The 24,580-nt window shown below is 44.8% G+C and overlaps 1 protein-coding gene and 1 pseudogene across 1 annotated transcript; one reads left to right on the top strand and one right to left on the bottom strand.

Moving 5' to 3' along the window:
* Positions 1 to 254: 254 nt before the first annotated feature.
* Positions 255 to 24,580, bottom strand: F11R (F11 receptor). The gene is made up of 10 exons (XM_065947421.1): positions 24,389 to 24,580; positions 4,849 to 4,917; positions 4,593 to 4,700; positions 4,231 to 4,377; positions 3,735 to 3,937; positions 3,275 to 3,377; positions 3,030 to 3,137; positions 2,798 to 2,810; positions 2,447 to 2,495; positions 255 to 2,307 (listed from the first exon to the last, which is right to left on the bottom strand). Exons 1-10 carry the CDS (start codon positions 24,447 to 24,449, stop codon positions 2,272 to 2,274), a joined length of 897 nt encoding a protein of 298 aa, XP_065803493.1. The 5' UTR covers positions 24,450 to 24,580; the 3' UTR covers positions 255 to 2,271.
* On the top strand, positions 14,274 to 14,629 carry LOC136160926 (small ribosomal subunit protein uS10-like; annotated as a pseudogene).

Here is a 24,580-nt window from a genome sequence, read left to right as displayed (position 1 = left end):
TATCCAACTCTTTGCAACCCCATGGACTGTGGCCTGCCAGGCTCCTCCATCCATGGGATTTTCCAAGCAAGAATACTGGACTGGGTTGCCATTTCCTTCTCCAATGGTAAGTTAAACTGAAATCTAACCACCAGATTCTGTAGAAGGATATCCCTGGTATCTTAAATAAAAGACTACAGGGAAGATTATTGAATGTTGAAGTCATTCTGAGAGTCCCAATTCTTTAAAGCTAGAACTTCAGGATTTAAACAAACTCAATGTGAAAAATAAACATTTATTACAAAAATTAGTTTTAACATTCTAAAATGAAAGCAGATAAGGTGTTTTCCAACTCAAAGGGGCTGTTGTTAGCTGGAGAAGTAAATTCCAAGGCTGGTAATCACTGACTCATACTCCTCACAAGTGACCTAGGGAGTGACGGACCATTTGCTCCAGACTTGCAAGAGCAATGATTCACCTCTGCCTCCCTGTGCCCTTTACCCACCCACCCCCCCCATCCTTCCCACCCTGTCTCCCAACCAGGAAACTGAAACATACTTTGAAAATTTCATTCGTACTGAACCGTTTCACAATCTCTACTTTTATTGCCTAATTAGATTTTATTTCCATCTGGACAGCTTACTTTTTATTGGTGCGTGACGATATGGTTTGTTTTTTGTTTTTCCATCTGAACCTGGATGAAAAGAAAACTCAGTTCTGGGAGGGACTGTCAGATAAGGGTACAGAATATGGTGAAATGGTGCTCGGTATCCTCAAAAAAATTAGCAAAATCAACCCTAGAAGAGCCCTTATTTGCCCTCTTGATAGTTAATAAATAGACTGCTGGGGAAAGGGAGGAATAGATTCAAGGGCAAAGAAGGGTCCAGGTGGGATGAGGAAAGCAGGGACAGGCGTGTCTACCCCACTCTCTCCTGCTCTCACACCTATCCTCTAAATACAGTAGTAGTAGACTTTACTGCTAAGTCACTTCAGTCGTGTCCGACTCTGTGCGACCCCATCCCTGGGATTCTCCAGGCAAGAACACTGGAGTGGGTTGCCATTTCCTTCTCCATGCATAAAAGTGAAAAGTGAAAGTGAAGTCGCTCAGTCATGTCTGACTCTTCGCGACCCCATGGACTGCAGCCTACCAGACTCCTCCATCCATGGGATTTTCCAGGCAAGAGTACTGGAGTGGGGTGCCATTGCCTTCTCTGGGTAGACTTTAAACTACTACTAAAGAAGTGGTTCTCCAAAGGATTTAAGAAATCCTGCCTCAGCCTCTGGAGCAGCTTTTCCTGTAGCCTCTGGGAAGTCTACTAGTGCATGTGGGTTGGCAGAGGTGGGAGGGCGGGCTTCTTTCACTGGATGAGTCAGATCAAGTAGAACCTAGGGCACAGCATCCCTTCACCCAGGGGCTCTCCTCCTCCCCCAAGAGGACTCTGGAACACTCGAGTTCAACACAGAGCTAAGACCACAGACACACACACACTCACATGCTCAGCAGAACTGACGGCTACACAAATTTCCATAACCCTGCAGACATATCTTAAAAGGGCAGGTCGAGTTGTTCCAACCAAGAGAAGGGTGATAGCTTGAGCTACCCACTCCAGCTTTCTTTTCTGTAGATCAGTGGTTTAAAAACTCTTCTCTCCGTGTGTTCTGAAAGCTTACTAGGCTTCCCACAAAAAAAGTTCTTGTTTTCCCTACAGACATAGCGGTCAGTCTGCTTGTGTTCGGAAAGAGGATGGTGCAGGAGTATCCCAGTGGCACTTCCCATGGAAGACAGAAGAAAGTGGGCTGCAGGGGTGGAAGAGACTTGACATTGTTTCCAAACAACCATTTCAGCTGCTCCCAGTCTCCAGCCCCGACTCTAGAACAGCTGTTACCCGTCCTCAGCATGGCAGGGAAGAGTCAAGAAGCCAGGCTCCAGAGTCCCATCTGAGAACCACTACATGCAGGGGGCAGTGAGGACCCCACTGCTCCTGTGGTCTACTTGTGGTCAGCAGGCATCAGTCAGGACTTCTCTCTGACCCCTTGTAGGGCTGGGACAAGAAGGCTTTAAACAAGTCCCAGGCCACTCAGCAGTGGTGGGAAAGGAAGGGAGGCAGGAAGGTGCACATGGCTGAAATTATTACAAAACACAACCTAAGATAAAAGTGGGGGCCCCTGATGGGGTTCGAAGACAAATAAGGCATCCTGTGAAACTATAGACATCAGGGGCCAGAGTCTGGTAGCACCTGAGTAAGGCAAGCACTGAGGACAGGGTCACACCAAGAAGAAGCCGGACCAGGGTCACACCAAGAAGGACGAGGTCTGCCTGAACTCCCCCTGGAGAAATAAAACATCCAAATCAGCTCTCTACAGTCTTATTCAGCTGCTAGATAATCCCCAGAACACATGCAAACACAGGCTGGAAACCCCCTACTCCAGCCAGGGGGCCCTCCCCACCCAGGGCAGGCATACTCACTTCACTTCGAGCACTGGGCTGGCTGTAAATGACCTTCTTACTGGAGGTCCTAAGACAAGGCAGAAAATAGAGACACTCAGTCCCAGCCCCTCTCCTTAACCTCTGCTCACTAACGTTAGAGGCCAGTACTGAGAACTGCACGGGCGCACGGAGCTCTCGGTGGGAAGGTTTGGGTGGAGGGAGAAAGGACAAGCACGGGACCGCAGTGGACAGTGGTGGAAATCCAGATGTTCTCCCCACCAGGCTGGTTGCCTTCCCCCTCCAACCTCTTCCCCTGGGCACATCTCAGCTTCAAACCATACACAACCACGACCTCAACCTCAGAGAGCCCCTGGACAGCAGCTCACGCACCCTTTCTTTGCTCCTGAAAGACAAGAAATGGGACCATGAGTGTCAGCAGAGTAGAAGACAGCATGGCAAAGGAAGATGGGGAACCCAGTGTGTGGCCCTGAGACATGAGTGACCCATGCTTCCCAGGAGGTAGCCCAGCACACAAAGGTTCAGTACCAGGTTGGAACTCAGGTGGCACTCAAGAACCAGGCCCTGAAACAGGGAGGATCCACCTTTGAGGGCAAATACTTACTGTCAAAGTAGCCTCGGCTATAGGTGAACCAGATGCCAAAAATCAAGGCTCCCAGGAGAATGAGCGTTACAAGGACTGCTGCCACGATGCCCCCGACATTGAGCTCCACTATGGGACACAAGAGAGAGGTCAGGCACCTGAAGATGCCTTCACCGCACTGACAGCACCACCAAGGCCAGGACAGAAAGCAGACCCCAATCCCCCCCCCAGAGCCGAGCTCAAGCCCCAGCCACACCCTCACTCACCAGCATCCATGTGCACGGTGTCTGACCTCATGGGTGACTCATAGCCATTCTGTGCCTCACAAGTGAAATCTCCAGTATCAGAGGCCGACACGGGATCAAAGGTCTAGAGGGCAGAAGATGAATTGGCTTCCTGCTTGAAGAAGTCACTTACCTCTCTTTTATGTCTCCTGACCCTCATGCCAAAGTTACCTTGTTGCTTGCTTTTTCCCACCTTCAGAGCTTCTATAACCCTTCACCCCATCACACACACATTTTATCCCAACCCCATCTGCCCTGCCTGCAATGCAGGAGACCAAGGTTTGATCCCTGGGTCGGGAAGATCCTCTGGAGAGGGAAATGGCAATCCACTCCAGTATTCTTGCCTGGAGAATCCCATGGACAAAGGAGCCTGGCAGGCTACAGTCCACGGGGTCGCAAAGAGTCGGACACAACTGAGCAGCTAACACACACACATCCATACCAACTCCCCTGTCTTGGGGTTCAGGGTATAGGAAGAGTTGCTGAAGGCTCGGTTGCTCTTGGGTTCCACGGGCATCTCTACCCCATCCTTGAACCACTTGTATTCAGACGGCGGGGAACCGTCTTTCTCTGAGCAGGTCAGCACTGCTCGGGTTCCAATGGTAACAGAAGAGGGGACGCTGATCGTAGGCTTGGATGGAGGCACTGCGGAGGGAGAGAAGGGACTGGTCACAAGGGTGGGAGGGCAGCCCAAAGGCAGAAGCATGACACCCCCATCCATCGGCTCTGGCTTTCCTCCCTTCCTGCGCCCTTAGTTTCCCCCTGACCCGGAGCTTATCATTCTCTGGCAGCACCAGGACTGTGAATACCCTCCTCCCTGCCCCACCTGCAACCTGCCACGAGCATGCTCACTATTGGTGAGCTCTAAAGCTTAGCGGAGCCTGCTAAGGGTTTAGGGAAGCAACCGGCTGCAACCCACACGGACCTGTGGCACGTACCGAGCACGATGAGCTGGACGGTGACCTCCCCGTAGGTGTTGCCGCCTTCGTCAGAGACCATACAGGTATACATCCCCGTGTCTTTCCGCGTCACAGAATGGAAGGTGATGCCACTATCCGAGAAGGTAACTCGGTTCTCATAGGAAGCTGCCAGGAGAGAGGAAGCAGGGGCAGAGAGAGCTGGAGAGCTGAGAGAAGCTGGTGACGGTAGTACCCAAGGCACAGGGGTTCCTTTCTTCCCCCAGCAAGGGCGATGGGAAGGCCCCGGAGACTTGAGCCCCAAGGTGGGCCCCTCCGCTGGAATCCAAGCACCACCAATCCGTCTACAAGTAGGCGGTCAGCAAGGAGATGGAGCGACTCACCTGTGATTTTGTTGTTATAGCAAACGAGACCTCTGATATCCCCATGGGTAAACTTCCACTCCACACGGGGCGAGGAGAAGCCCGAGTAGGAGCAGGACAGCTTGGCAGCTGCAGACAGAGTCCAGGTGAGTGGGAGGCAGGAGCAGCAGTAAAAGGACCCAAAGCGCCAGGCGGGTTCGATGTTCCCCAAAGCTCTGCCCCTGCTCACCTCCCTCACCCCAGCCCCCACCATCCCCCACAGCCCCTCCCAACTCACGTCTGTTCTCAGGGACTTTGACTACCGGTTCGTAAGTTTGCACCGCACCCCTGCCCAACGCCAGGAAGCCTGAGAAGAAGAGAGGTAGGTCCATCAGGAGTGGACAGGGATCGGGATGGGGAATACGTGTAACTCTATGGCTGATTCATGTCAATGTATGACAAAACCCACTGAAATGTTGTGAAATAATTAGCCTCCACTAATAAAAAAAAAAAAAAAAAGGAGTGGACAGAGAAATGCCAGGGAGAGGGAAGAGCAGTCCCAGCTGATGGAGCATCTGGAGCCGGGACCCTCTGTGCTGAGATCTCAAGGTCAAGGGATTCAAGAGATCCAAACTCCTCTCAGATTTCACACCCTCTCACCATCTTCTTCAAATGTTTTTTTTGCTAAACTGCAGGCCAACACTTGTTTAATCAATTTGAAACAAAAACATTTATTTCTAAGGCAATGTCCTTCATTAAAAAAAAAAAATTCCCTCTGTGACTACCAATAATCTAATTAGTTCCTACCAGTCCAAGAACAGTTTCCCAAATGACATTTCATGGTTCAGAGAAAGCTTCTCAGCAAATAATTGTTGTCACTTGTCAGACAATCCTGGCAGGAAGCCAGAAAACTGGAGGCAAGGGAGGGAAGAAAAGAAAGGAGCAGTAATAAGGTAATAATACTCAGCATTTGGAGGGCACTTTGTGCTTTTTAGGGTGTTTTCACATACATTACTTCGTTTGATCCTTGAAACAAGCATGACAGATCAGCAGGACAAGTATTATCATCCCAGTTTTACATGAGGAACTAAAGTAAAGAAACGTGTGTAAGATCACACAGCTGGTTCTGGACCTCAAAAGAATCTCAGTCACCGGGTCGGGAAGATCCCCTGCAGAAGGAAATGGCAACCCACTCCAGTATTATTCCTTGGAAAATCCCATGGACAGAGGAACCTGGTGGGCTACAGTCCATAGGGTTGCAAAGTCCGACACGACTGAGCAACTTCACTTTCACTCTTGCCCAAAGGAAAAGCGAAAGAAAAGGTGTGTGTGGTGGGGTTGAGAGAGGAGGTGAGACAGGCAGCAGGTTCACAGGAGGGGCCGACACACTCCAAAACAAGCGCCAGCACGAGGACTCTGGGATGGTGTGATCCAGTTACCAACCTGCACTTGCATAGTTACTCTCAATTATGCTTTCCAAGCCCAAACTGATGAAGGATGCTTTAGTCAAATCCTGTCTTTCTTAAATGCAAGCACATCTGTTCAATGCAAGTATATTTTTCCTGTATTAAATTACTCATATAACTGAATATGCAAAAGTAGGAAATCAAGAGATACCTGGAGTAACAGGCAAGTTTGCCTTGAAGTACAAAATGAAGCAGAGCAGAGGCTAACAGAGTTTGGCCAAGAGAACTCACTGGTCATAGCAAACACCCTCTTCCAACAACACAAGAGACAACTCTACACATGGACATCACCAGATGGTCAATATCAAAATCAGATTGATTATATTCTTTGCAGCCAAAGATGGAGACTGTAGTCAGCAAAAACAAGGTTGGGAGCTGACTGCGGCTCAGATCATAAACTTCTTATTGCCAAATTCAGACTTAAATTGAAGAAAGTGGGGAAAACCACTTCAGACCACTCAGGTATGACCTAAATCAAATCCCTTATGATTATACAGTGAAAATGACAAATGGATTCAAAGGATTAGATCTGATAGACAGAGTGCCTGAAGAACTATGGATGGAGGTTCGTGACATTGTACAGCCTTCCCCAAGAAAAAGAAATGCAAAAAGGCAAAATGGCTGTCTGAGGAGGCCTTACAAACAGCTGAGAAAAGAGAGGCTAAAGGCAAAGTAGAAAAGGAAAGATACACCCATCTGAATGCAGAGTTCCAAAGAATAGCAAGAAGAGATAAGAAAGCCTTCCTCAGTGATCAGTGCAAAGAAATAGAGGAAAACAATAGAATGGGAAAGACTAGAGATCTCTTCAAGAAAATTAGAGATACCAAGGGAATATTTCATGCAAAGATAGGCATAATAAAGGACAGAAATGGTGTATGCCCCCCCCAAAAAAAGAAATGGTATGGACCTAACAGAAACAGAACATATTAAGAAGAGGTGGCAAGAATACACAAAAGAACTATACAAAAAAGATTTTCTTGACTCAAATAACCTCAATGGTGTGATCACTCACCTAGAGCCAGATATCCTGGAGTGTGAAGTCAAGTGGGCCTTAGGAAGCATTCCTACAAACAAAGCTAGTGGAGGTGATGGAATTCCAGTTGAGCTATTTCAAATCCTAAAAGATAATGCTATGAAAGTGTTGCACTCAATATGCCAGCAAATTTGGAAAACTCAGCAGCAGCTACAGGACTGGAAAAGGTCAGTTTTCATCCCAATCTCAAAGAAGGGCAATGCCAAAGAATGCTCAAACTACCGCACAATTGCACTCATCTCATACACTAGTAAAGTAATGCTCAAAATTCTCCAAGCCAGGCTTCAACAGTACATGAACTGTGAACTTCCAGATGCTCAAGCTAGATTTAGAAAAGGCAGAGGAATCAGAGATCAAATTGCCAACATCCGCTGGATCATCGAAAAAGCAAGATAGTTCCAGAAAAACATCTACTTTTGCTTTATTGACTATGCCAAAGCCTTTGACTGTGTGGATCACAATAAACTGTGGAAAATTCTTAAAGAGATGGGACTACCAGACCACCTGACCGGCCTCCTGATAAATCTGTATGCAGGTTAAGAAGAAATAGTTAGATCCGGACATGGAACAATAGACTGGTTCCAAATCGGGAAAGGAGTATGTCAAGGCTGTATATTGTCACCCTGCTTATTTAACTTACATGCAGAGTACATCATGAGAAATGCCGGGCTGGTTGAAGCACAAGCTGAAATCAAGATTGCCAGGAGAAATATCAATAACCTCAGATATGCAGATGACACCACCCTTATGGCAGAAAGCAAAGAACTAAAGAGCCTCTTGATGAAAGTAAAAGAGGAAAGTGAAAAAGATGGCTTAATACTCAACATTCAGAACACTGAGATCATGGCATGTGGTCTCATCACTTCATGGCAAATAGATAGGGAAACAATGGAAACAGTGAGAGACTTTTTATTTTGGGGCTCCAAAGTCAGTGCAGATGGTGACTGCAGCCATGAAATTAAAAGACACTTGCTCCTCAGAGGAAAAGCTATGACCAACCTAGATAGTTTTTTTAAAAAGAGACATTACTTTGCCAAGAAAGGTCCATCTAGTCAAACCTATGTTTTTTTCAGTAGTCATGTATGGATGTGAGAGTTGGATCTTAAAGAAAGTTGAGTGCTTGAAGAACTGATTATTTTGAACTGTGGTGTTGGAGAAGACTCTTGAGAATCCCTTGGACTGCAAGGAGATCAAACCAGTCAATCTTAAAGGAATCAGTCCTGAATACTCATCAGAAGGACTGATGCTGAAGCTGAAACTCCAATACTTTGGCTACCTGATGCAAAGAACGGACTAATTTGAAAAGACTCTGATGCTGGGAAAGATTGAAGGCAAAAGGAGAAGGGGACGACAGAGGATGAGATGGTTGGATGGCATCACCGACTCGATGGACATGAGTTTGAGTAAGCTCCAGGAGTTGGTGATGGACAGGGAAGCCTGGTGTGCTGCAGTCCATGGGGTTGCAGAGAGTCAGACACAACTGAGCGACTGAACTGAACAGATTACTGAATATAGTCTCTTAACCGCTGGGGCTCCCTTTTCTCATCTGAAACGTGAAGGGTTTGAACTAGATATTCTCTGAAATCCTCTAGGTTCCTGTTCCTGTTTCTTTCTCTTTTCTTGTAATAAATGTATTTCTACTTGGTGGCGCGGGGTCTTTGCTGCTGCATGTGGATTTCTGACTGCTCTGAGTTGGGCTCCCTTCACTGTGCAGTGCACGGGCTTCTCGTCAGAGGCGTCTCTCGATGTGCAGCACAGGCTCAGTGGTTGGGGAACATGGGCTCAGGTGCTCCACAGCATTTGGAATCTTCCCAGATCAGGGATCAAATCCAGGTCCCCTCTCTCGGCAGGAGGATTCTTATCCATTGTACCACCAAGGAAGTCCCTCTTTCTTTCTTCCTTTCTTTTCTGACTTAAGTATTTAGAGAGTATTTTTACATAATTTATTTCAATTTGATACAACAACGCTGAATTAGCCAAGCTAAGCATTCTCTCTCCCATTTTATAGATGAAAAAATTGCATGTCTAAAAGGTTAAGTGGAGGATCCAAGTTTTCATAGCTAGGAAATGACAGAGCTGTGATTAGCATACAGGTTACTCCTATACCTCCTTTATTATACTATACTTTTTATCTCCTTTATTATACCATACTTTTATACATCATGCTGCTTTTAAGAAAAGCCACTGGTTTAATGCAGGCAGTGTTTCCCAGGTAGCTCAGTGGTAAAGAATCTGCCTTCCAATGCAGAAGACAAAGGTTTGATCCCTGGGTCAAGAAGAGCCTCTGAAGGAGGCAAATAATGGAGTGGCAAACCACTCCAGTATTCTAGCCTAGGAAATCCCATGGACAGAGAACCCTGGAGGGCTACAGTTGGTGGGGTCGCCAAGAGTCAGAAACGATTGAGAACACACACCTTAATGGAGGCAAACCATGTACTAAAATATGATTGCTTTAAAAGTCAGGTCCATTTTATCTCTCAATTACTTCTAATCATATTATTTTGTGTCTGTATATTTGGCACTACATTTCAAAGTCAAATCTAAAATCAAATGTAACGACACAGAAATTAAAGCACATAACCTTTACTAAATTGAAATCTGAGGATATGGAAGTTCTCTGATTCAGTTCTCATCAAGGATGCAGATAGTAAAATGTTTTGATTTTTTTGCCCAAGTCAACTTTCTCTGATTTGATGATGGGAATTTTTTTGTTGTTGTTTTTAAGATTCTCAAATTTTATAATTTGCTACCTGAGATGTGCACTGAGATACTCAAAACCAGATCTCTCTTCAGGAATGAAAGACTTGTCCTGGCTGCTGGACTACTTGCCAGAAGAAAGCCTGCAGCTGTCATCCCTCTGAGGGTAACCAGAACACCTGCCCAGGGGCATGCCTCCTACCAGGCAGAACGGGGTCAGGGCAGCAGCATCCAATGCCTGATGGAGAGGAGGGGGGAGCTAGGATTCTGGACTTCCCTGCTGTAGCTTGGATTCAATACATGACTGGGCAACTGAGATCCAGCCAGCCCTGTGGCCAAAAATAGAGAGAACCAGCAAGAACTGACTTTTGGGGACTTTCCTGGTAGTCCAGTGGTTAAGACACTGTGCTTCCAATGCAGGGGAAGTGGGGTCAATCCCTGGTGAGGGAACTAAGATCCCACATGCCACGTGATCAAAAAAAAGTGGGGTGTGGGGAGGACATATAAAGCCCCAGCTGCATTGTCCTACCTCCCCAACCTGGGACAACAGTGAAGGCCGATTCCTGCTTCAAAGTCCTCTGTGCACAAGGCTGAGGCCTTGTTGGGACTACAGTGCAGCTCACCTTCTCCCTCTGCCCAATCCTGCTTCCTGGCCATAGGTGCGGATCCCAAGAGCACTCCCTAGTAAAAGTCTTAGTACAGTAATTGACATCTCAGAGTCAGCTTCCCAAGAAGCCAACCTATGACACCACCCAAATGAAGAACAGCTTCTAATTAAGTTAAAAACTAGCCCTTGAAATAAAAGGCCACCTAAAAGAAGACAAATAAATAAATCACAGCACATGAATTTGATGATTATTTCTGCCTTACTTCTAATTTTAGCCAAAGTTCTTTTTTGAGTCCTCTCAGATCATCAGGTCTAGAGCGTGTTCAGGAATGACACTGCCAAATAGATTCACAAACCTACTGGACAACAGGCGTCTTCCCCTTCTCATGAAACCTGACTGCTATTACCTAGTACAGGCTTCTCTCCTCTTATTTAAAATACGGGGCCCTTTACCTCACGGCCTTCCCACCTTCCTCTGATGCAGGCGCTGCTGGTGACTTCCCCCATGACCTGACTGCAATGCTCAGAGTTCTACTGTGACTGCGTATTGCACCATGAGTCACGTCCAGCCACCGTGTCCTTCCTTCCTGGTGACTGCAGGACACCCCAGTCATCCTGATCCATGGTCCCCTTCTCATTCCAGAACAAGCCTCTGGAACCAGCCTGCCTGCATTCAAATCCCAGCTCTGTTACTTATAATTTGTGTGACCTGGGCAAGCCACTTTGAACCTCAGTCTGCCCATTTGTAAAATGGGGATAATAACAGTTTCCACATCAAAGAGCTGTTGTTGAGAGTTAAACAAGTTACTACAAATAAAGGGCTTATAAGAGTGTCTGGCCAACAGGAAGCACTCAATAGGTATTAAGCCTTATTGTATCTTCTGTCCAGATGTCCTTCTGTACACACTTCTTTTTCTGACATCAAAGTAAGGCATATAAGTAAATGTAAATACTTCTGAAAAAATGCTTACAATCCAGCCCACCAAACCATCTCTCCTCTATCACTGTGACTTAGCCTTAGAAAGACTGACACTTTTCTAGAACCACCATGTATAGACCAGCAGAGTTGAGGACTTTCCCTCATCACATCCCAGCTACGTCACAACACCCACGATTTCCAATCCATTCTCATCTATTTTATATTTTCCCTTACTGCATCACAACCTCCCTCTTGTATTTAACCTTGGACCTATATTTGGCATATTGTATGTGTGTTAGTCGCTCAGTCGTGTCGACTCTTTGTGACCCCATGGACTCTGCCAGGCTCCTCTGCCAGGCTCCATGGAACCCTGCCAGGCTCCTCTGTCCATGGAATTTTCCAGGCAAGAATATTGGAGTTAGTAGCCATTCCTTTCTCCAGGGGATCTGCCCTACCCAGGGATCAAATCTGGGTCTCCCACACTGCAGGCAGATTAGTTACCATCTGAGTATACTTGGCATAATGTACATACATACAAATGTCCTACTATTGATAATGAATATGGTAAACCAAAACAGAAGAAATTTCACCTTTTCCATTGTGATGTTTAATTTACCCTTAAGTTCACAACAAGAAGTTACAGAGTCAAAGGTATCAGTAGATTTTTGGTGCCTTCATGTACAGAAAACTTTCACTTAATCTTGCACCCTTCTCTGGTTACAACTTTTTCCTCCCTTCTTCTCCAAACTTCTTTTTTTCCCCCAAACTTCTTAAAGAAGTAGTCTACACATACTGTTTGCAACTCAACATGTGTGTTCACTGTTCAGCCTACTTCAGTACCTCTTTGGCTTTCAACCTGATATTAAAATTGCTTTTACTAAGGGCACCAATCACTGTATTCCTCAATTTTAAGATTCCCTGATTATAAAATAAAACACTGATTTAGTAAAAAACTTCTTGGGGGGAAATTAAATATATACAATAGACTTATATTGGCTGTAAGTCACATCCCAATTTCTAAAACATTAAAATAGCCTTAGAATTAAAATATCCAGTATTTGCTTTTTCAGTTCCCTTCTGTGCCCTTGGTAAGATGTTTGATCCTGCTAACTACTCCGCTTTTAAATCATCACCATCTTTCCTTCCTTCCAGTCAGTCAAGCACCTAGCACCACAATGTCATCTCCCAAACCTCCCCAAACTTGGCCCCTCCACCATTTTTTAGTACCATCATCATCTGTTGTTCATTGTTCAGTCACTAAGTTGTGTTCTGACTCTTTGCAATTCTACTGATGGCAGCACGCCAGGCTTCCCTGTCCTTCACTATCTCCTGGGGTTTGCTCAAACTCATGTCCATTGAGTTGATAATGCCATCTAATCATCTTACTCTCTGTCACCCCCTTCTCCTCCTGCCCTCAATCTTTCCCAGCATCAGGGTCTTTTCCAATGAATCTGCTCTTCGTATCAGGTGGCAAAGTATTGGAGCTTCAGCATCAGTCCTTCCAATGAATATTCAGGATTGATTTCCTTTAGGATTGACTGGTTTGATCTCCTTGCAATCCAAGGGACTCTCAAGAATCTTCTCCAGCACCAGAACTCAAAATCGTCATCTGGAGAATTGCATTTATTCTTTCAGTTGTTTTCTCTGCCTTGTTTAATCTTGACCCACTCACATCCATCCTCCACCCCACTGCTGGAGAAAGAGTTAACTTTTATTGAGCACGTACTATATGCCAGGCACTGCTATAAGCATATTACATGGACTACCATTTAATCCCTACAACAACCTTAGGAGTTGGATGATACTGTTATCATCATCTCTTTTCTACATGGGGAAACTAAGGCCCAGAGCTACAGATTCAAACCAAAGAAGTCCAGTTCCAGAGACTGGGCTACACTATACAGCCTTCTGGAAAGTTCAGATCTCACACTTGCTTCAAGTTGCCAGTGATTCCACATTGCCTGTAAGATAAAATCCAAATTTTTCAGCCAGGCAATAGTTCTAGGAAAACCCAACCTGGTGATAAGTTTATCATCTTCATCACCCTCTCTACTCTTGCAATTTACCCCCTAGCAATACAAAACTACTTAAAATTCCCAGCAAAGAGTTTCACAACCTCTGCTTTTGCTCATGCCATTCCTGCCATGCAGAATACCCTTTCCCCTCTTTCTTCATCTGGCCAGCAGATATTCATCCACATTATTTTCTGGAAAATGACTTACCGCACTCCAATCCTTCCTCCATCTCCTTCCTAGGCTTCCACTACACCATGCAAAACACTGTCAAAGCACTTCCTATGTTATAATGACATCATCTATGTGCCTGTTGCTGCTGCTGCTGCTGCTAAGTCATTTCAGTCAGGCCCGACTCTGTGCGACCCCATAGACGGCAGCCCACCAGGCTCCTCAGTCCCTGGGATTCTCCAGGCAAGAACACTGGAGTGGGTTCATCTCTGTGCCTGTAGGTCTCCCCTATCAATCAGGCAGTAAACTCCCAAAGGAGCAGGAACTATATGTTAATTTATCATTCTTTCTCTTCACTTAGCGTAAGTACAAATTGGTACAAATTGATATTGAACAACACAGAGCCTTAATAAATCAGGTCAGAGCAAATCATTCACTATAACATCTACTGGTTAAGATAAGACCATTTTTCAAATTGACAGATGAGGCACACACCCCCCCCCCAAAAAAAAACCTGGTTTAAAACACTAGCATTAAAGATGTAAGTTTATCTGCCTGCACAATGGTAGAGGCTGGTTTCCTGCATCCAGGAGAAGTCTGCAGAGCCAAAAGTGTAAGAAGTGCCAGAAGGTTTCCTAATGAAAGGTCTAAAATGTGGAGAAATGGACAAAAGATGTGAATCCATTTAAAACACCCCCAGCTCTTTGAGGAAAACGGCTGCTGCTGCAGCAGAGCCTGGAGTTACCTGCTCCTGCTCCCTGCCTCACTGTCTGCTCTCACCAAGGAACCAGCCTGCAGGAAGCCCCACAGCCACAGTCATGGCTTTTGAAGATACAGAAAGACCCCTGTGGAGCCAGAGCTGATAATTCACAGGATTAGAGTTACCCTCACCAGCTGCAACGTGAAGTCTTTGGAGAAGGTATGTGCTGACCTGACCAGAGGCCCAAAGGGAAAGAATCTCAAAGTGTAAGGACGGGTTCGGACGCCTACCAAAACCCTGAGAATAACTACAAGGAAAGCTCCTTGTGGTGAAAGTTCTAATATCTGAGATTGACTCCAGATGAGGATCCATATGCAACTCAATGACCTGCACAGTCCTGAGATTGCCAAGCAGGTCACTTTCATCAGTATGGAGCTAAGAGTCAAGGTTGAAGTCACCACTGCAGAAGCTTAAATTAACATTTTTCTAAATATTGATAACCAGTTGTTAGACAAACAAAAAAACCTATTTTTTTCATAATCACAAGAGCAACCCAAGTAAGCCCAAGCCCAAGTCATCTGAGGAGACACCTGGCTAGATCATTGTTCTTTCTGCCAAATCTTCAAAATGGTTTCTGGTGTTTAAGGATTGAATTGTATTCCCTCAAAATTCATATATGAAAACCCTAACTTCAGAAAGTAACTGTATTTGGACACAAGCCCTTTAAGGATAATATAATTGTTAAAATGAGGCACATAGGACAAGCCCTAATCCAATCTGATTGGTGGTGTTCTACAAAGAGACACTAAGAGTGTTCACGCCACAGAGGGAATGACCAGGTGAAGTAGCAAGAGGGTGGCCATTGTAAGTCAAAGAGAGGTTTCAGAGGAAACCATCCCTACCAGCACCGCGATCTTGGACTTCTGGGCTCCAGCACTGTGAGAAAATAAATTAGTGCTAGTCTTTGGTATTTTGTTATGGTGTCCCAAGAAGACCAATACAAAGGTTCAAACTGGACATCTGCAATGGGCAGTCTGGCTGAATCCCCAGTCACTCCAGCCTTGACTCAAGTATGCACGATGGCATGAAGAGTGAAAGAATCAACATGCTGCACAGCAAAGGAAACCACCAACACAATGAAAAGGTGGGTCTTGCCTGCAGTGTAAGACTCACGATTCTAAGACAGGAGGCAAGGGTTTGATCCCTGGTCCAGGAACTAAGATCCCACATGCCACACAGCATGCCCAAATAAATAAACAAAATTTAAATTTGTTTAAAAAAAAACAAAGCTAAAAATGCAACCTAGAGAATGGGATAAAATATTTGCAACTCACTTAACTTATAAGGGATTAATATCTAAAATATATATAGAATTCATACAAATCATAGTTAAAAAAACCAAACAAACCACATCTAACCAATCTATTTTAAAAACTGTCAGAGGATCTGCATAGACATTTTTCCAAGGAAGACAGACATACAGATGACAGACATACAACAGGTACATGAAAAGATGCTCAACATCATTAATTATCAGGGAATGCAAATCAAAAACCATGAGATACCACCTCACACTTGTTAGAATGGCTGTTATCAAAAAAGACAAGAAACAGATTTCCTGGTAGTCCAGTAGTTAGAGATCCTTGCTTCCACTGCAGAGGGCATGGGTTTGATTCCTGATCAAAGAACTAAGATTCCACAAGCTGCACCAGCACGCTCCATAACCCCAGAAAAGACAAGAAACAGTGAATGCTGCTGAAGACTTGAAAGAAAGGGAACCCTCATGGAAACCTCATGTTGGTGGGACTGTAAATTGATACAGTCACTATAGAAAACAGTATGGGGTTCTTCAGAAAGTTAAATGTAGAAGTATCATATGATCTGGGGCTCTCTCTACCCAGGTGGCAAAGAAGAATCCACCTGCCAATGCAGGAGACGCAAGAGACCCAGCTTTGATCCCTGGGTTGGGAAGATCCCCTGGAGCAGGAAACAGCAGCCCACTCCAGTTGTTCTTGCTTAAGAATCCATGAGCAGAGGAGCCCGATGGGCTACAGTCCATGGGGTCGCAAGAATCAGACACGACTTAGCGACTAACAACAAATCTAAGGAGAAAACAAGATGCAAGTTACCTTCCTGACAGTTGTTTTTCTCTCAGTCTCTGCCCCCAATTCCTGCCCAGTCCTACAAGGACTCAAAGGCTGAGGATCCCTTGTCCTCCACACAACTCTGAGCTGGAATCCAGGCTCCCGCACTCCTAGGCCTCGTCTGAGTCTCAGCAGCACTTGCTTCCAGTAGACATCCCCTTTTTCCCTTCACACTGGGGCCAGCACAGAGTTAGCCGGAGGCTTGAGCGTGCACATAATACACAATGGACTATTACTGAGTCATTAAAAAGAATGAAATCTTGCCATTTGTGACAACAGGGATGGGCTTTAAGGGCATTATGTGAAGTGAATTAAGTCAATCAGAGAAAGTCCAAATACCATATGATGTTACTTATATATGGGATCAGAAACAAACAAACTCCAAGCTCACAGACACAGAAAACAGATTGGGTGCTTGCCAGAGGCAAGGAGAGGGTTGGGGGCAAAAATGAGTGAAGAGGATCAAGAGGTACAGACTTCCAGTTAGAAAATAACTAAGTCATGGGATATGATGCACAACACGGTAACTATAGTGAATAATGCTGTATTGCATATTTAAAAGTTGCTAAGAGAGTAAATCTTAAAAATTCTATCACAAGGAAAAAAAATTCCATGACTACATATGACGACAGATGTATATTTATTGTGGTGATCATTCTTCAATAAATATAATTGTTATATTATTATTTTGTACATCTGAAACTAAAATAATGTTGCATGCAAAATATACCTTGGTAAAATAATTTTTTTTAAAAAACCAACAGAACTTTTTTTTTTGGAAGGGACCCTGGGGACCCTCTATCCCATCCTTTTCTAAACATATAATTTTATTTACTTTTGACTGTGCTGGGTCTCAATTGCTGCATAGGTTTTTTTCTAGTTTCGGTGAGCAGGGGCTACTTTGCGGAGCACAGGCTCGAAGGTGCTCAGGCTCAGCAGTTGTGGCCCATGGGCTTAGTTGCTCCACAGCATGTAGGATCTTCCCCGATCAGGGATCAAATCTGGGTGTCCTGCACTGGCAGGTGGATTCTTTACTATTGAGTCACCAAGGAAGCCCAACAAAACCAAACAAGGCCTCTTCAAGGTTTGTCCTCTGAAAGGTTTAATTAATTATATCCAAATTCTAGACACAAGTTACTGAGCATGACCAAATAAATAAAAAAATAGCATGAATAATAAGATAACAGCAGCTAACATTTCTTGAATACTATGTACCAGATACTCTTCTGAGCCCTTACAGGTTCCATTTAATCCTTGTAATAATGTTATGAAATAAATTTTATTATTGCTCCCACCTTACATATGCATTAATTGGAGCACAGAAATAAGTGATGTGCTCAAGGTCTCAAAGCTAATAGGAGGTAGAGCTAGGATTCTAACCAGGTAACCTGGCTCCAGGGTACAATAAATTATACAACTAAGTAAAAATAAAAACAAAGAAATAAAACTAACCATATTGCCATGCCAAAAGTTAAGGTAGATCAATTTATCCAGAAAAATAATCCTAGTATACACATAAAGGTATCTCCAAGAATAGATTCCAAACCCTGGACAGTGCATCTGAGAGGTGAGAATATAGGCAACTTTTCTATGTTCTACATTTGTGCAACAACCAAGTATGTATTGACTATTTTAAGTTAAAGAAAAAAGAGTGGGAAATAGGAGTTATAGAGGGGAAAAATAAATCAGATCACAAGAAGCAAAGAAAAATAAAACATAGCCAGAAAGGGGAGGCAAAAGCAAAGGCAAAAACGAAGGAAGAACGATCAAGAGTTACAAGAACACAATAGGAAGCACAGGATGATGACATAAAACTTTAAAGGTGAAATGAAGTCACAGGTGAGTAAGAAACAGGAGATTACAATCAAGATCCTGTATATGAGTCTGATAAATTTCAAGGAGAGAAAAAAGGCAGGAAGAAGTGTGAGCACATGCATTGCATTGTCTCATTCAAAATGTTTCAAAGAGAAAGAAAACAACCCTGGAAGGCAAGTATTATTGTTATCATCCCACTTTATAGATGAGAATACCGAGGCTTTTTCATAGTTGCCCCAAATCACACAGCGGCAAATGAGGTGGGAATCTTAACCCAAGTCTGCCTGATTCTGAGTCTCCAAAACTACTATACTACACAGTGTCTGCAGCAGAGAACCAAAACACCATTCATCCTTCAAGATTCTGGTCTAGTGTCCCTTGATCCATTATACCTTTCCCCAGTCAAAATTAATCTCTCTTCAACTTCTAGGAATATAACCTAAGAAAATAATCAAAGGTAAGCTTAAAGATGTATATTCAAGGACAATTTAATGTTATATCATACAGCAAAGAAAAAAAAATGCTCAGCAAAAAATGAACAATTAAGTAAGTTACAGGATAGTCATATAGTATAATACTATAGAATGGATTTTATTTAAAGCATTGTTTGCTCAAAAAAAAAAAAGGAAGGAAGAAAAAATACATATATGGCCATGGTTTGCAATAATACGCTACCATCACAGAACACATAGAACATTTACGTTCCTGTCCTCTGTCATGGAGTTAATCACCCATTTCATTTAAAACTGATATTCAGTCATTTATAATCTAAATGAGAAGGAATCTATAACACAGTTTTGTTTTTTCCCACTGGAATTCCTACCTAATCTGACAAACTGGCCATAGCTCAAAGTAGTTTAGTACACAACTTGGCTTAAACACTGGTATGCATGGATTTCTGTTGAGCTGGTGTGACCTAAATGAATATCTGCCCACAGGGCCAAGGCCTAAAGAAAAGTTAATGACATCAAACAGCCATTTAATTTTTTTCCAATGTATTTTGCATAGGTCAGCTATACCACATATTAATCATAGAGGAAAGATAAGAATAAAACAGTAATCAGTGTTATCTCTAGAGAACAGGATGGCATGTGATTTTATTTTCTCCGTCTTCCCATTTTCTGCATTGAACATCTATCATTTCTTAATAAAGAATTTTTATCATTTTGAAAAGTAACGCTTTCTCTATGTTCCCCAAACATTCTGTACTTCAATGACAGCCCCTGATGCATGGTGTTCTGTATTCTACTTAGTAAATACATGTCTATAACTCCTTAGAAACAGGGAAAACAAGATACATTTGTATCCTCCCCTGTTCTTAGAGCTGTGCTTTGCCACCAAAGCAATGCTGTGTTAATAAGAAGGTGGTCACAGAGGGTGGAGGCATCCAGATGTCTGACAGAATCCACCAACCCATCCCTGTTGGTCAAACCCACAACAGAAAAGCTACTTCCTTCTACTGCTTTATTAACTTTGTTTTCACTATACAATCCTGTTAATCATTAGAATTTTCCTTAAGGTGTTTTCATGCAATGAGTTTGTTTTGATCCATTTAAAAACAAACAAATAAAGGAAGGAAGGAAAAGGAGGGAAGCCAGGAAGCCAGCCAGCCAGTCTCTGGTTTTCTCTAAGAATTCATCCAAACTTCCCCTCTAGGCAGATAAGTCTCACAGAACCCACCAGCCTCGGAATAAGCCAAAGCCTCAGAAAGCCCCCAGATGCAGTATGCTCACAGTTTACCTAACATCAGCTGTTGGCTAATGGTTACAAATTCCTGACTGCCCTCAGAGTTTCTTAATAGCAGAGGTTATTCATTTTTTTAATCTCTAATCTCAGCACAGTGCTCAGAACATAGTAAACACCAATGCTTGCTGGATTAACAACTGAATTTGACATTACAGTGTAATTAGAGCCTGGACCCAGGGCTTCCACCCCTGGTTGGCTCTGTCCTTCCCACCACTCACCCTGTAGAGACTGAACTCACCCCTGGGGGTAGAGGTGGGACAGATAAGGAATGTGTGGGCAAGAGGAAGCCTGTGTGAGCTAAGTCTAACAGTCAGGCTTGGCTGTACTTTCAATGACGTGGGTCAACTGACACAGCCCTCTGAGTGCAGCAGAAAGTGGTGATGATGGCTCTGCAGGAGAGGAGAGCTTTCACTCCAGGGCTCCCTCCAGCCCTCTCTCAGCAGAATTTCCAGTTCTACCAGCTGGGCTCTCCTCCCCCACCCAGCTACTCATTACAGAGCAGGCTGTGCCTGCCTACCCAGGGCTCACTCCAAGGGCCTGGTATCAGACTTCTGGCCAGTCAGCTGCTTCCTCCCATCTGACCCCCACACTGTAAAACACAGGACACCAGGCGGACTTTAGACAGAAACCCTGCTTATCAGGGAGTCCCAGGCAGATGATCCCTGAGTTTTCAGTGCCTGGAAAACCCCAGTGTGTATCCACTCACTCTACTTCTCACAACCCTCTGACGACAATGAAACCTTTCCACAGTTACATTTGACAAGTGGCCATTCAGCCCCTTCCTGAACCTCTAGGGAGGAAGCTGGGCTGAGTTTAGAGATCCCCAAGGTCTCCCCTCAATGCTAACAGAAGTGAAAAACAAGCCCAATTTTTTTCTAATCTCTCACATAAAATGTACGTAGCTTTTAAATCTGTCCTTGAGCAGGAGTGTCAGCCACTTCTGAATCCACAGAATAGATGCCCCTTAACCCAGAGGGCCTGGGGAGGAGGTGGGGAGAGGGTAGAATATTCTAACGGCCAAGGCCACACCAACAATATGAAAAGAACTCCAGGGCATATCAAATGAAATAAACAAGATACAGGAAGGAATAGAATGTATAGAGGGTGCTTCCTTTTGTGTAAGGAAGGGGAAAAGAAAGCAATATATATATACTGATATCTATATAACAAACCACTGGAAAAATACACAGGAAACTAGGGGAGGTGTGGAAAGAACAGGAACCAGGTGGGAGTGATAACCCCACTCGTTTTAACATTATTTTGATTCTCGAACCCCGTTAATATATTAACCTCTTCTAAACAGACAAACATTGTTTGTTTTTTTAAATTACAGTAGCTCCACCCCAAGCTAAAACTAGGCTGGAGACGCCAGGCAAGCTCAGATCACAAGAAACTGAAGAGAACTGTCATAAAGTGAAAGTGTTCTGGAGTAAGGAGAGAAAAACTAATAAGACACTGGAATTCCACTGCCACTCACTTCCTTGTTTCACCTTGTTGCGTCACTAGTCTCTAGGTTCTGGTTTCGAGGGAACAATTCTTTCATAGAATCCCCTGCAGAGGGAGGGGAAAGAGTGACTCACCAGTCTACAGTTTGAGGTGAGTCTAACCCTGAATATGAAAGCTAGAAAGGCTTGAGTCCAAAATATCGATATGAAACAGCCAGACTCACAGGTTGACCCAGACAGATACAGGGCAGCAGTTTCTCCCTCCTGGAATGCCTCAATGCAGATACTTCATGAAGGGGTGTGTGTGTGCAAACACCAGGGTTCCAACCAGGTATCCACTTCCCCTGTGGTCACATCAAAAGTCATCCTATACACACACATCTTGCTAAACAGAAATGCCTCTTCCTGCCTAGGAGATAGCTGGAAACTTTTTTAAACATGGGCTCTCTAGGGGGAGGGAGGCTAGTATTCTTGGTCACCAGTTTTTCTTTTCCCAGGCCCAGTTCTCCAGTGTTTAGTCTCCAACCCTGTCCCAGCAGGTTCAGGCCTTCTTCTCCACTAGATTCCCCAGGCAGGGGTTGGGCCACTACTTGATCTTTTCTTTGTCCTCCCCGATGAGGGAGTCCACGTGAGGAGCAAGGACATGCAAGCATCCTATATAAGCTTCCCATATCCCAAGGGCAGAGGACAGACCGGACAGGCAAGAAAGCCCCTACTTTTTCACTCGAGCCATTTGGAATCTGGCAGGGTCTCTGCCTGCTTTCTCTGACCTGCTCTAGGGCGGGCAGCATTCTTTCACCCTCACAAAATCCAAAGGAGGGTAAGAGCTGCCCACTAATAATCGCTTTCACGTATGTCATGTAGCTATTATCCCAGCTGATCTTCAGGATGAGGTTAGGACAAGTATTATTACTCCTGTAATACTCTTGTATTACAGATGAAAAGACTGAGTTACTAGACTATGATCACAAATAAGCCAGAAAGTCAAGCTAGAACCCAGGTGGGGGGGTGGCCTGGTTGTTATTCCCATTCTCACTGTGCTAACCAAACAGCATCTCCCAGGTCTAGCCCTATTTACATGTGACAAGGTCAGTTCCTCCATCTCCAGGACATGTTACTTCCCAGGATCCACTGTCCTGTCAAGCTAATACAATATCATCTCAAGTTCCCTCTAAACCACTGTTTCTTGATTCCCTGAACAGACTAGAGGACATTCCAAAGCTCAGAAGGGTGATATCACAATGCTTTCAGTGTCAATCTGTGGTAATATATTGTGGGGTTATTACAGAAAATGAGGGGGAAAGAGGAAAAGGATTACAGAAAATGAGGGGGAAAGAGGAAAAGGATGCAGTTCTAGGAGTCTTATAAGCCTGACAAATACTGTCACAAACACAGTTACCGACTCAGAAATTTCTAGGTTGGGAGGCGGGGAGATGAGTAAGGGGGTTGACGGGGTTGGCAAAGTGTTTAGTACTGAGCACCACACACAACAAGGAAATGACTATGAGTGTCACTAGCATTTCTAAGATAACAGACAGAAGTAAATGGAGAAGAATGGGAAGGAAAGAATGGAAAATGAAGAAAGGGGGGAAATGGAGGAGTAGAATGAAAGGGAGAAGTGAGAAAAGAAAGAATCTAGTAAGAAAGAAAAATTGAAAAAGGTAGGTGAGATAGTGGACTCCAGAGCAGTATCCCAAACTGATGTTTTGACATGCTGGTTCCTGTGTCACAGGGCGCCCGAGATGGGCCCAAGGGTAAAAAAAGGAGAAGTGAGTCAGGAGACTTTGGTTCCAGTCCCAGGTCCTTTTGTCAGTCTTATCAAGTCATTTCCCCTCTTTGTACCTGTTTCCTGATCCGTACAATAGGGGAAGGGAGGATCTGACTTGTTGCTGGTCCAGGGTATCCCAAGGGTTAATGTTTTTGTGATAAGAAACAAAGGAGTCGCAATCCATCTGTCTAAGGGCACCCTTTACACTAAGCAAAGTGAATTATCTTGTAACCACCAATATTGGTCTTAATTGTTCATCTCTACTACATTTCCAAAAACAGGGAACTTGAGGGGGAAATGGAGATTCTTACAGACCCCCTGCCAACACAACTATTCACAGTAGCACACACAGACACTCAAGAATCAGATAAGTGCACAGATGCTGATGCAGGTAGACTGAGGCACAAACCATAACCTCAGTCAGGCACACGCACAACTGCAGACAGAGGCCTGCCCCAGCAAGTGAGCCTCACTGTTCCACAGGAAAGGGAGTTGACAAAGGAAACAAAACTCAAACATGGCCAAGGGGGAGGGCAGAGTGCTGGCTCAGAGAAGGAACCAGCCAACCAAAAAACACGACCTTCCCCTGAGAATGGTCTCTCCGTCAACAACATTTATTAAGGACTCCCAAAGTAAGTTATGCTAGAAAGGAATTTTGAATGCTGTGCTAAGAAATTTTAGATTTCAATTTTATGCATTTCCTTTAAAAAAAAGGGGGGGGGGGTTGCAACTGGACACTTTTCCCGGAGCAACCATTCAACCCAAAGATTCGAGGAAAGCTAAAAAGACCCTTCAGCAACAACCAGGGAAAGGGACTTCCACTCCAGTCGACCTCCATTAGATTTTCTCTGAGGACCCTTCAGGAGTAAAACATCCGAAGAGAGGCAGGGGACGGGAGGCTCCCGACTAATCTCGGATGGTTGGCGGATGTTGGAGGGGCAGGATGGCCCTTCCCAGATGCGTGATCCCTGCTGGGCAGCGCCCCCGAGCCCACCAGCGCTCAGCAGTGAGAATGGAGGAAAGGGGAACCAATCTTCCCCCGTTATTTTTGGCAAAAGTGCGGAAGAGGCAGCTCCCTCTGGGTGGATGTAAGAGGGGATCCTTATTCATAAGTGTGGGGGAGGGGAGCCAGCCACTCACCAGGGGAAGGAGGGAGGGAAAAAAGAGGGACGAGTCTAGGGTGGAAAAGAGGGCTTGGAGGGTGAGGCAGGCTGGTTTCAGAACCCCTCCCCTCTCGCGAGCCAGAGGTGTGGGGAGCGCCTCCTCCAACCTCTGATCAGACGCACGGATTCCTCCGAAAACTCCGGGAACTTACACAGGATCATCGACGTGAAGAGAAGCAACTCTGTGCTGCCGACTTTCGCCTTTGTACCCATCACGATCAAGATCCCGATGCGACAGCAGTCACTGCGACCCTAGAAAGAGACCCAGCTTCGCCCACAGCAGCGCGGGGACTAAACTCCAGACGCCAGGTTGAGCGCTGCCGGGCCCTTCCCTTCACGCCCGA

Source organism: Muntiacus reevesi, chromosome 1, assembly GCF_963930625.1.
Source record: "Muntiacus reevesi chromosome 1, mMunRee1.1, whole genome shotgun sequence".
Lineage (NCBI taxonomy): Eukaryota > Metazoa > Chordata > Mammalia > Artiodactyla > Cervidae > Muntiacus > Muntiacus reevesi.
Note: the sequence above shows the minus strand (reverse complement) of the source record. Positions and strands in the feature narration are given on the sequence as shown.

Bases quoted from the DNA above. Each gene is read 5' to 3' on its own strand.
- F11R (XM_065947421.1), bottom strand. From the start codon at position 24,449: ATGGGTACAAAGGCGAAAGTCGGCAGCACAGAGTTGCTTCTCTTCACG. The intron at 4,701-4,848 runs GTGAGTTGGGAG...CTCTGTCTGCAG, and splicing joins CAAAGTCCCTGAGAACAGAC to CTGCCAAGCTGTCCTGCTCC. The intron at 2,308-2,446 runs GTGAGTATGCCT...TTATTTCTCCAG, and splicing joins AGCCCAGTGCTCGAAGTGAA to GGGGAGTTCAGGCAGACCTC.